General features: G+C 41.5%; 1 protein-coding gene across 1 annotated transcript in view; it reads right to left on the reverse strand.

The window, feature by feature from the left end:
* Positions 1–13755, reverse strand: part of mettl15 (methyltransferase 15, mitochondrial 12S rRNA N4-cytidine) — a 79695-nt gene that overhangs the window by 23685 nt on the left and 42255 nt on the right. The window contains exon 3 of the mRNA XM_079811076.1: positions 13092–13228. Coding sequence (XP_079667202.1) covers positions 13092–13228 — 137 coding nt within the window. The remainder of the gene's footprint in view (positions 1–13091; positions 13229–13755) is intronic.

The raw sequence follows: 13755 nt of genomic DNA on the forward strand, positions 1-13755 counted from the left end.
CCATCTCTTACAAATTTTGACATGTATTTAGATACCCTCAAGACAGAAAGTCATCAAAATATATCATAACATTGTTGCACAGATATAAGGGAGTTTCTTCAACTTGAGGCAATTTTTATATCACAGGGGCTGACTTTTATTACAACTAACAGATTTTAATAAAATAAAAGACAACAAGACAGTTAATTTTTTATGTTAAAATTGTCACTTTTTGAGGGTGAGCAAAAACGTGCCGTTTTTGTGTGTCCCTAAATGCAAATGAGTTGCTGCTCATGGGGTGGAGCTTCAAGAACTCCAGTTAGCAGCTCTGATTACCTCATGCAGACAGGCAATGAAACAGTTCAGCCTTTTATGTTCAAACCGGAGACGGACAATAATGGAGACACTCAAGAAGAAATGACAACATGTAGAATGCAACAAGATGTTCCTGAATGGTTAGTTGATGAATTTATGTAGCTGATGGAGTTAACTATCTTCAAGTCATTGATTAGCATATTCTGTCATGATAATCTATAAATTCTCAACATAGCCTCACCCCCCTTTGTTGCGTGTTCCCGGGGGCAGGATTAATGTAAATTTCAGGGTTAGTGATGTCACTAACCCGGGAGGAAGCTTGTGTAGTCCCTACCAGCCGTTTGTTGTAATCCTTAAAAAGCAATTTCTTTAAAAGAAAACCTCTCCCTTTGCTTTGAACTTTGAGCGTCGTAACCAAGCCTGTAGTGCTCCTCTCAGAAACTGAAGCCTCCGCGCCTCGATCACCCCCGGTGGCCGGTCCCAGTATAGCTCCTAAACCCCACCTCTCCATGTATTAGAATGGACGCGAGACACACTAAACAATTAAATTAAACTTCAAATAATTGTTTCCTAAAGTTGGTTTCTGTCATTGTATGCAGTTTTTATCACAATGATTTAATTTAAATTGTTCGTTTTTTAAATAAGTTTAGTTGTAGTTAGTTATTTGATGCTATAAAAACGGGGGGTGTGACGTCATGATTGACAGCTGAGATTGACGGCTTCTCTGAGTGAAGTTGTCACTGAGGCACAAACTGACTTTTTTCAGGATTTTTGGGAGGAGATTGGAGCTTTAGCTTTAATTTCTACATTTCTATAACTGTTTATTTCACACCAACATAATGAATTGTTCTGCATCTGTGAGAGTGTGGGCGGGCTTTTGATAATCGTGCCTCTACTTCCTGCTCTCTAATGCGCAACTCTGGTCCCGAGATCGCTACTGCGCAGACTCTTTCCCAAGATGTCAGCACCATGTGCGGGCCTACGAAAGCTTCAACTCTGGTCAGCGGAAGTCAATAAAGTCGTGTCGTGTCCATATTTTTTACGGCTTATGGTCGTAACTTTGCAGATATTGTTTAAGCTCAAACAGCAACAGCAATCTTGGAAACTCTACTGTGCTGAAACCCTCAAAACCCTTATGCATAGATTTATAATTTTATATTTGTCCTAAACCCAGATTTTCTATCTTAAACAATGAAAATTCATATACAAATATGAATGACAAAATACAAGATACAGTACAACTTACCGAAATATATCATGTCTCGTAATTGCTCAATCAGTCTTTCAACCGTGGAAAGACATCAATAAAACAGTTTGTAAACAATGTCACGTAAAGTTACATTTACCTCAGAAAAGCCATTCCATGTCCATAGCTTGATAATTAGCTAGAAAAATAAACTCTAGAGAGGGACATTTTACTAAAAATATGCACTATATTGATGAATACACTAAATTAACCAAAATAATATCAAATTTAACAATCTAGAGAACTGAATCAAAAGCTTGTAAACTGAAATCGAATCGTGAAATTTATGTAGTTAAACACTTTATTTCGATAGTCCACTTCAGACATTCTTCTAATTATCGTTGCATACATGTCAACTACCAGTCATTATAGAGTGTTAGTAGACTGTCTCAATTTCTGCTTAAACTTTATTTTGATGCTCCCCCAAAAGACATTCTACTGACTATATGTAACTTTGCAAGTACTGTACATGTCAAGTAAATTCTACTAACCCTAACCTGACAGTCTACTAATACTGTAATGAGAGTTAGTTGACATAGTTGAAAATTAATGAGAGTTAGTTGACATATAGGTGTAAAGTTACTTATAGTTAGTAGAATGTCTAAAGTTAATTATCTTTTTAAGACAAAGCCCAAACTTGGTAAACGGACAACAGGGAAATTATGCAATTTTCTCCACTTGTCCAATCTGTTTGGATTGGTGTTTATGGCCATATTTAATACATTATTTAATTATTTATTTAATGAACATTAAGTGTCTTTTATCAGATTACAGTTCCATTGCTGGCATTTTTTTTACAAAAGCACATTCATTACCCCTGCCTACATACAGTAATCCTCTCTATTTCTTTCTGTCTTCTGTTATTCAGCACTCTTACTCTTGTCTCTTTTGCCTCCTAAATCACTGTGGGGGTTTCCTAAGCTTCTCTGTGGCTCTGCAACCCACAGAATGATTTGAGAATATGCAAAACACTTACATAACAATTTTAAATTATTAACGTCTTTATGTGGTTAAAACAGAGCATCAGATGTAGCAATGCCTTATGTAAGATCTTATATTATTAAAAAAAAGACATGCTTCATGGGTGTGTAGATATGTGTGAGCGAGTGAGTGTGCTCCAAGTATGGCTTCATAATTGCTAAGAAACCGATCTATTTATAGTTTAGCAACCCACAATACTGACATCATCTAAACTTAAAAGGGTAAAGCAAAAAATATAAGTTAACTGGCACACTCTGTTTCATAACAATAGAGGTGGCCTCAGTTCCTTTAAACTCAGACAAAAAAATAATTTAATGAAAAATGATCTGATGAAACCATCTAATTATATACTAGTTCCAGGGACACTCAGACTCTCGAAGCTCTGTTATTTAAGTAGGACAGGTAATCTGTCTGTTTCTGTGCAAACATGAGAGTCGACATGAAAGGGACTATAAAATTAAGCGCAGGCTACTGATAAACACTTGCCTAGCATTTCATTCCAGAACTAGCTGTAAATGACGGGCAATGATGCTGAACAGCCTGAAATTCCCCATGACGTAGTATGACGTAGACCAATGACAAAGCCAGTGAGCTTTATACCAAAGATGTGCAATACCACTTACTTTTCGATGCAACACAGAGACCAGTAAAAGCTAAAATCTTTGTAGTTTATGTAGGTAAAATAGGTAATTATTTGATATTAAATTATTATTTTTTCAACGTAATATAACTATAATACTTGCGTGAAATAAAAATATGCAAAATTATGTTAAAAAAAGTTAAAAATAGTTAAATAGTTAAAAAAGTATCAATTCTTTTTTTGTCGTTTAATAACAAAAATGCTGCATTATTTATAAGCTTTTACATTTTTAACAAGACTGCTAATTAGCTAAACTTCTAGCAAAGGTCACATAAACCTGCTACTCTTGATTTTTTTCTGACTGTCTGATATTTTTGTATTCTATGTTAAAAGAAGTGGAGGGAGAAATATTTCCTTTTTCTAACAATGTCCCATTTCCTTTTATCACTTATTTTTATCAAAGAATATTTTTTCAAGATTAAGACCACCTTCCTAATATTGTGTTGGTCCCCCTTTTGCTGATAAAAACAGCCCTGACCCGTCGAGGCATGGACTCCACTAGACCCCTGAGCTGTGGTATCTGGCACCAAAATGTTAGCAGCAGATCCTTTAAGTCCTGTAAGTTGCGAGGTGGGGCCTCCGTGGATCGGACTTGTTTGTTCAGCACATCCCACAGATGCTCAATTGGATTGACATCTGGGGAATTTGGAGGCCAAGTCAACACCTCAAACTCATTGTCGTGCTCCTCAAACCATTCCTGAACCATTTTTGTGGCAGGGCACATTATCCTGCTGAAAGAGGCCACATCCACCAGGGATTACAGTTTCCATGAAAGGGTGTACATGGTCTGCAACAATGCTTAGGTAGATGGTACGTGTCAAAGTAAAATCCACATGAATGGCAGGACCCAAGGTTTCCCAGCAGAACATTGCTCAAAGCATCACACTGCCTCCGCCGGCTTGCCTTCTTCCCATAGTGCATCCTGGTGCCATGTGTTCCCCAGGTAAGTGACATACGGCTATGCAGCCCCATACACAACAAACTGCAATGCACTGTGTATTCTGACACCTTTCTATCAGAACCAGCATTAACTTGAGAAATTTGAGCTACAGTAGCTTGTCTGTTTGATTGGACCACACAGGCCAGCCTTCACTCCCCATGTGCATCAATGAAACTTGGCCGCCCATGGCCCTGTCACCGGTTCACCACTGCTCCTTCCCTGGACCACTTTAGATAGATACTGACCACTGTAGACCGGAACACCCCACATGAGCTGCAGTTTTAGAGATGCTCTGACCTAGTTGGCTAACCATCGCAATTTGGTCCTTGTCAAACTCACTCAAATCGTTACCCTTGCCCATTTTTCCTGCTTCTAACACATCAACTTTGAGGACAAAATGTTCACTTGCTGCCCAATATATCCCACCCACAAACATGTGCCGTGATGAATAGATAATCAGTGTTATTTACGTCACCTGTCAGTGATCATAATGTTATGCCTGATCTGTTACGTGAGGATCGATACTCAAAGGAAATGTCAAGATCTGAAGTATCTGCATTTTCAGATCAATCTGTCCACTAAACAGTGACTCTGTATGGATGAGGAATGGATGAAAAATGGATGAAAAAAATTAAAGTGGATGGATGCAGAAATTAAAATAGCAACAATTTCCCACTGGGACGAAGAAGCCTGACCTGTGACCTTATGCCGATAATAAGATGGCGCCGCCGTGCTCGGTCGCCGTTCAGGTCGCTCCGCTAAGACTTTGCTTTTATTTATTATTCTACTCTCTTTTACTCTCTATTTTTTCCAACGGATCATCTGCTTTGATCTGTTACGACAGCAAATCACTTCTGGAAATTGGTTACCGCTACACTGACCTGTTTCAGGACACTTTCTCCAATCTTCCATCTGAGATTCGCCGGGACGCCGAGTTGAACAATGGCCACTCGAGTCGACGGCGAAGATTCAAAAAACACCGCGGGAAACGCGCTGGGATCCGCAACAGACTGAGAAAAAGAGCATTCAGTCCTCCTCTCCCGAGCATTTTGCTCGCAAATGTCCAATCCTTGGAGAATAAGATGGACGATCTTAGAGCCAGGATAAGTTTTCAACGGGACATGAGAGACTGCAACATCTATTGTCTGTCCGAAACATGGCTCACGCCAGCGGTCCCGGATACAGCCGTGACGCCGTCCGAGAACTTCTCTGTTTTTCGGATGGACAGAACAGCCGAGGCCGGGAAATCTAAAGGCGGTGGAGTGTGTTTCATGATAAACAAGAAATGGTGCGATCCTAGGAACATCTCCATTCTTTCGCGATCCTGCTCGCCTCACTTGGAACATTTAACTCTCATGTGCCGGCCTTTCTACCTACCGAGGGAGTTTTCCTCGGTCATCACCACTGCTGTTTATATTCCACCACAAGCAGACACGGGGCTGGCTTTATCTGCCCTCCATGATGTGACCAGCGGCTTCATAAACAAACACCCCGACGCTGCTTTCATCGTCGCGGGTGATTTTAACAAAGCAAACCTAAAGAAAGTATTGCCAAACTTTCACCAGCATGTCTCCTGTCCCACACGAGGAGCAAACACACTGGATCATTGCTACTCTCCGTTTAAGAACGCCTACAAAGCTCGTTCACAGCCAGCTTTTGGCAAATCGGACCATGCCGCCATTTTCCTCACACCGGAATATAAACAAAGGCTCGTTCAAGAGCCCCCGGTGAGGAGGGAAGTCAAACGCTGGTCATCCCATTCAGAGATCACGCTACAGGCAGCTCTTGATGACGTCGACTGGGACATGTTCCGCGCGAGTTCTGAAGACGTCAGCGAGTTCACAGAAGTGGCGCTCTGCTTTATTAACACACTGACAGAGCAAGCCACACAAACAATAACTATAACGTCCTTCCCTAATCAGAAACCGTGGGTGGACAGTTCAATTCGCACTGCAGTAAACTCGCGCACCACCGCTTACAATGCCGGTCTCCTAACGGGGGATATGAGGGAGTACAAAGCTTCATGTTACGCTCTCCGGCGCGCCGTTAAAGCCGCAAAACTCCGCTATAAAGACCGAGTGGAATCTCATTTCCAACTCAACGACTCCCGGCGGATGTGGCAGGGACTGAGAACCATCTGTGCTTTTGGAACTAAATCCTCTGCAGAGGTGAGAGCTGATCCGTTACTGGTGAACGAGTTAAACTCTTTCTACGCTCGCTTTGATGGTAATCGCGGCAGCGCGACTCCGGCGAGTGACGCGTCAGAGAGAGTCCCTCAGAGCAGCAACGGTCACGTGATCTCTGTCTCGGAGGACGAGGTTCGGAGGGCACTCAAACGTGTGGATGTCAGGAAAGCTGCTGGGCCGGATGGTATTTCAGGTCGTGTTCTGCGGTCCTGTGCTGATCAGCTCGCAGGGCTCTTTACATCCATATTCAACGAGTCCCTTGCTACATCTGTTGTCCCCACCTCCTTCAAACGATCCTCCATCATCCCTGTACCTAAGATCAGTAAACCCTCTTGCCTAAATGACTATCGCCCAGTGGCTCTCACATCTTTAGTCATGAAGGTCTTTGAGAGACTCATTAAAAACAACATTTGCTCCTCCATTCCTGACACTTTGGACCCTCTTCAGTTTGCCTATCGTCCCAATAGATCGACTGAAGATGCCATTTCTCACGTCCTTCACTCCTGCCTCACTCACATCGACAGCAAAAGTGGGAACTATGTCAGGCTGCTATTTATTGACTATAGCTCAGCCTTTAACACCATAGTTCCCATTAAGCTAACACACAAACTCCTGGATCTAGGCCTGAATTCTTCTCTCTGCCTCTGGATTGAAGATTTCCTCACTGGCAGACCCCAGGCGGTGAGAGTAGGCCAGTTCACCTCCACCTCCATCACCCTGAGTGTTGGAGCTCCACAGGGCTGTGTGCTGAGTCCCCTGCTCTACTCTCTCTACACCCATGACTGTTTGTCCACACACAGCTCCACCTCGATCATCAAGTTTGCTGATGATACTGTTGTCCTGGGTCTCATCTCCAACAACAATGAGACGGCATACTTGGACGAAGTGGAGCAACTGACATCATGGTGCCAGGACAACTGTCTCTCTCTGAATGTTAACAAGACCAAAGAACTGATTGTGGACTTCAGGAAGAGACAGCATCGGTCATACTCCCCTCTCATGATCAGCGGGACACCGGTAGAGAGAGTGAGCAGCTTCAAATACCTGGGTGTGAACATCTCCGAGGATCTGACCTGGACTACACACATCCAGACACAGGTGAAAAAAGCCAGGCAAAGACTGTACCACCTGCGCCAGCTGAGGAAATTCAGGGTTTCACCAGCCATCCTGAAAACTTTCTATCGAGGGGCGATAGAAAGTGTCCTGACTCAGTGCATCACAGCGTGGTACGGGAACAGCACCAGTCACGACTGCAAAGCCCTGCAAAGAGTGGTGCGCTTATCCGAGCGCATCTCAGGCTCAGCTCTCCCGTCTCTGCAGGACATCTACACCAAACGCTGCAGAGGTAGAGCTACTAAAATCATCAGAGACATTAATCACCCTGCAAACTCTCACTTCACCCTGCTGCCATCTGGGAAGCGCTTCCGTAGCCTGATGGCAAAGACTGAAAGACTCAGGAGGAGTTTCTTCCCCCAGGCCATCAGACTCCTGAACTCAGTCACGTGACTCACTTCACCCCCGCACACGCATAAACATACGGTCTTTCAACATTAACATCCACATACTGCAATTGCACTGCACTTTACTTTACGTCCCTATTGTTACTGCGTAACAACCTGTATAAACCTTGCACATTATACTTCCTATATATACATACTATATATTTTATGTTAACCACTTATTTTTAAGTCACAGTTTATCTCACTTATCATCCACATATTTTTTATATTTTTATTTTTATCTTATTTCCTATTTTTATCTTTTACTTGATTTATTTATAATTCTACTTATGTTAATACTTTTTATTCTAACTTTATTCTATTTCTATTTAATTTCTTGTAACTGTTATTTGCACTGTCCATGGAGCGGACCTGTTTACATTTCACTGCCAGTTGTATATTGTGTATATAACTGTGTATGTGACAAATAAAACTCTTGAATCTTGAATGATATGTATAAGTCCATTATGTCATGTTCAGATTGATTATTTTCCTGAACATATGGCACAAGAGGACACTGAAAGATTAGTGATATGTGTAGAATGTGGATGTGACAGAATGTGTGGTGAAAACGTGCTTTGACTCTGGCTGGATTACTGGTCATTAAAAAAAAGCACATTTGGCTAAAAAAACAGAAGCTGAGACCATCTTTTGGATATTAAAGCATAACCAATAATACATTTTTAAAGCTAAGTCTATATTAGTAAAGGAAGAGAGAGAAAGAGTCCACTGTGCCCTGATGTACCCAAACAAATCAAGCCTGAAATATTCCCCAGCACCAAGCTGCCTGACTCTTGTATCTACGTCACTGAGGTTGAAGACAAGATGTTGATCGACTGCATTCAGCAGGGGAGCATAGATGAAAATGTACAAAGGAAAAAAATGCAGTCAGTCAAACACACAGCGAGTCAAGGTCTAAAACCTATTAAGTACAATATGTGTCTTTGGTTTGGTGAATGGATCAAGGCAACCTGGGCATTTCATCAAGACATTTTAACAACAAGAAATCTAAGATGAAAAAATATGATTTGCGGGGGAAAAAAACAATGGCATTTCTCCTCTCTTTTATTAAATGCTCTATCTCTTTTTTTGTATGTAGTGAAGGGGGAAACTGTTTCTTCAATGGTAAGTCACCCAGAGAAAGACTTTATTAGCAAACTTGGCAAACATAAATCAAATAGCTTGTTTAAGCGCTAACACATGCTGTAAATTATTGCCAGACACAGTTAACATTTGTAAATCCTTTTTTCCTTTCAGTTTCTGCCATAAGTAACCAAAGGAAACGTGACAATCTTACAGTAAATGTGTTCATCAAGTCTTAAAGACAAATATCAAGCATATCACATGTTCGTGACACTGTTACGTGTCTCACTCACATGAGCTGAAACATGATGCTGGGATGACAGAAGGTCTGTATTCTGACTAGGGATGCACCGAATCCAGATTTTTGGGGTTCGGCCGAATACCGAATCCACTGGTCAAGATTCGGCCGAATCCGAATCCGAATACCGAATCCTACTCCCATCCGCAGTCCATTATCAAAGTAAACACATTAATGAAGTTAACAACGTCCACAGCAGTGTAGGGATGCCATTAACTGTTTTGGTCAAGTTTACTAAAGTAAACATTGTCGTGTATGTTCTTCTCAACGCTATTTCATGATGGTTTATAGAAAAATTACCCCGAGTCGTCCTCTGTTGTTTCAAAGAACAACCCAACGGAGAGCGCAGGAGGCGCGCGCTAGGGTTGTGCCGACATCAAGATGGAGCGCCACCATCGTGATGATGCCACGCCCCCGTTGCGAGTCTGACAGCGTATTAGTTAAACTAAAAACTTAGCAGGGATTGCTCTGTAAATTAAATTGAGAATGTAACTAATGCATATATGCTATTTTAAATACTGTAGTCTATGCCAGATATATAGCCTACATTTTGAAATCATTTGAGGCTGAAACATCCATAAGCATGCGTGTTTATTTTAGCACTTCCGTCAGTGAAACAACACACTACAGCCTATAAAACATCTAAACGATTATCAGTAAATAATGGTAACCTCAAGAATATATGAAAATTAAATATTAGTTAGAAAAATATTTGATTCATACTATTTCCCCGCAAAGATGTGTCATATACCGCTCTGCGCTTTGAGAGGAATGGGACACTGAATAGACACCTTCTTGAATATCTTTGTCATCATATGTTCTACTGATGTTGCAAAGCAACACTTGTTGTAAAAGGTCTGAAGAGTGGATTTTATTTTCCACAGGGTCAAGACATTTAGACAATGTTTGATTATTCACTGCCAGAGAAAACGAAACTAAAATCACCGGCGTGTGTGTGTGTGTGTGTGTGTTGGTGTGAAATGCGCTATTCAAATAAACCAAACTTGACGCGCCTTACCAAGTTTAATAACAAGAACAAACTGTGTTAAATAAAATTTGAAGTAAAAGGCTATTCGTCTTACAGTGTTTTTTATACTTTCCCACAGTAAAGGATGTGAAGTTATAATAGACTTAATTATAAGCAAACGAAAGGAAGAAACGTTTATAATCCCCTGCGAACATGGGTGCGACGCAAGTGAAGATTTGGGAAAAGAAACGAGATGTCCATGTCCATTGGGATAAAATGGACTAGGCCTATTGTTCAAATTCACGGAAAATCGAGTGACCAGATACAGATCGCAAAACAGAATTAAAAAGAGCTCTCTGACCATTATTTCCTTTCTAGGCTAAACAAAGCTTTGTGTTTCACTCCTGTGGTATTATTCACGTGAAACAGCATTCACATACAAAACACTGGGTTAGTAAAATAACGAAGTTATTTTTTTTAAAGTAGAAAATAGTATTTATGTTAAGAGATATATTAATAAAAAGAGCTCAACTCTTAAGTGGAAGGAACCTATTTTTCCCCCTCCCGTGCAACCTAGCGGATGAATCATTATTTGGGTTAGTAGAAATAACGAAATGATGGTTTTAAGAGAATAGTATATGTAAAGATATATAGTAGCCTATATTATCTACCTATTTACCTAATTCCGGTTCTTCAAGCTTACGGATTCAGTGTATTTTCGTTTTGTCATCTTAATTTGGTAATTATTTAAGTGAAAAATATTTAGTGTAGGCCTATTTTATTAATTTTATTTATATTTTATCTGATCTATAGATCTATAGGCTGTTTGCAAGGTAAAATAAAATACATTTTGGCTGCTGTCTGTAGATTCCTTCATGCACAACTCGTATTCTCTCGGATGTTTCATATGCAAATGTTATAACAGCGGCTGTTGTTTAGGGTCCTTGTCATCACGAGACAAATCGGGATTGCAAATTGAACGCGTAGCTCAACTTGAATCGCCTTCTTTTGACTTAAAGTATAGGCCTACTGCCACGTTTTCTGTTCATGAGTTCCATTTTCACTTTCAACAGCGGCGTCATTACGTTCGACCAGCGGGGCGCGCATAGTGCAAGCCTAGTGTTCGGGTTCGGTGGAAAAAAATTCTGAGGTTCGGCAGAAACCGAACCCAGTCAAAAAGCCCAATATTCGGCCGAATCCGAACCCGAACCCTGGATTCGGTGCATCCCTAATTCTGACAAAAGTAAAAACATATCTTGATGTTATTAATTTATTTACTTAGTAAGTGTTAAAGTGACAAGGAGGTACTGAGGCAACAGAAGGTATTGAAATCATCAATGACGTGGTTCTCTTGGAGCATGACTGTAAATCTGTGTCTGATTAAGACTGTTTAAGGGAATAGATGCCAATGTCTTAACACCTTGCCATTTAAATCCTCTAATAAGAACTCAGAAAAGCAAACATTCAATGAGAATGAGAGAAGAATGAAAAGGATTAGGAGAGGAGAGGAGAGGAGAGGACACAAGATAAGATAAGATGAGAAGATTAGATTAGAGGCAAGATGAGACAAGAGGAGAAGAGAAGAGGTGTAAAAAGAAGAGGAGGCAAGAGAAGAAGAGAAGAAATGGGAAAAGAGGAGACAACACAAGAAGAAGAGAGGAGGCAGGATGAGAGGTGAGAAGAAAAGAGGAGAGGTGAAAAAGGGAGAGGGAACAAGAAAATAGGAGAATATAAGAGGCGAGAAGAGGGAAGAAGACATGAGAGGAAAGGGGGAGAAGAGGGAGATGAGATGAGAAGAGACGTGAGGAGATAAAAAGAGGAAAAAAGAAAGGAGAAAAAAAGAAGCAAGAGGAGAATCAGAAATGAGAGGGAAGGATACAAAAGACAAGAAGAGAGAAAAAGTGAGACGAGATCTGGGAGAAAAGAAGAAGAGGGGAGAAGAGGAGAGGAGATGTGAGAAGATGAAATGAAAAGAGAAGAAAAGAAAAGAAAAGAAAGGAGAGAGGAAAAAAGCATAAGGAGAATGAGAAATGAGAGGAGAGTATACAAAATGAGATGAGAGTTTAGAAGTGAGGATACAGGAGGAGAAGAGAAAAGAGGAGGAGAAAAGGAGAGAAGATGAGATGAGAGTAGATGTTAGGAAAGAAGAGGAGCGGAGAGAGAGAGAGAGAGAGAGAGAGAGAGAGAGAGAGAGAGAGAGAGAGAGAGAGAGAGAGAGAGATGATTGTGTGGGCTGCCTGCTCCTCTTACACAGCCATCCAATAATATTGGCTAATTGCATGATTTCTTCAGCTTCTCCAGCCTCTCATCATGAGTGGGAGTCAAAGGCCTCATTGGTGGAGTATATAGCTGCTGACAGAATAGCTTGTCCTGATTCTCTCTCTCCCTCTCTCATTCCTCTCTCCTACGTTGGTTTCTGTAGCAGCGGTCCCTCTGAGACAGGTTTCCCCAGAATCCACGTAAAGAGGTATCTCTGCCCACGCTGCAGAGTCAGGAACATCTCATTTGGAGCTTTCTTCAGTGCTGCCTCATGCACACGCGCACACACCACACGCCCGCAAAGCCCTCATGCCTTCTCCTCTGGTTCTCTTTTATTAAACACTAGCTCTATTTCTCCCTCTCTCTCTCTCTCGTCATCCTACACTCTCTCACGCAGGAAACAGGGGAACCTGCGTGGGCGGCAGCGTCTCTCCCTGTCATTGAAGCCTTAGGCCCCGTTGACAAATGAGACGCTTGGGCCTTTCGACTGAGCGTGGGTGAGAGCGGGGATTCTGTATCTGCACTGGAGGATCTCTCTCACACACACACAAATAAAAACCAGAGAGCCCCGTGACCGCCACCCACTTGATTGCAACAGGGACAGAGCAGGTCACAAGCAGGTATTAAGACACGTGTCGAGTTCCTCTGGCAGTTTAGCCCTTGCACCATGTCCAAATTTGATTAAGGAGTAAACTCACGGGTATTCTTCAGCTAAACGCTGAGCCATTTGGAAAGCTGTGGGGTCACGATCTGCTGCCACCACTGTTACACCAGGAACCGACTGCAGGATGGCCTTCGAGTGACTTCCGGCCCCGAAGGTCAAGTCCAGGACAACCTGTTGGAATACAAAAACAGTCCAGAAAGAGAAAAGTAAAATATTTTATTCATGATGAAAACTACTTGAAAGCTACAAAGCTACTTAATGTTCACCCAGACATTGATTTTGCTCTAAGTATGAGGCCACCGTCCATAAAGTTCGTCGCTGCTTTTCAAAGAGGAAACACATTTGCGCATTCTCCCTCTTTTTCTTCCTTACAAACACGCACGCTCACACTAGAGACACTATCCTGTGTTCTCACTCAAAAGTCAATGCATGAGTCATCATCTCTCCTGTTGAAAGCGTCTCAGTGGTTTCTTAGAGCCACAGTGGCAGCTACACCTCGGGTCCATTTCCCAGAGCCATCCACCCACCCACACGTCACACCCTAAACAATACGAATCCATCCTCAAAAGCACTGACACAAAATATGTGCCATTAAAATGGCTGAAAATCTCACAAAACGAATGATTCATTCACATCTTTAACTCAAAAACTTGTGTGAAGAAGAATCTGTTGAGGTCAGACCGTTCAAGGTTTTATTT

Source organism: Gobio gobio, assembly GCF_949357685.1.
Source record: "Gobio gobio genome assembly, chromosome: 2".
In the NCBI taxonomy this organism is placed as follows: domain Eukaryota; kingdom Metazoa; phylum Chordata; class Actinopteri; order Cypriniformes; family Gobionidae; genus Gobio; species Gobio gobio.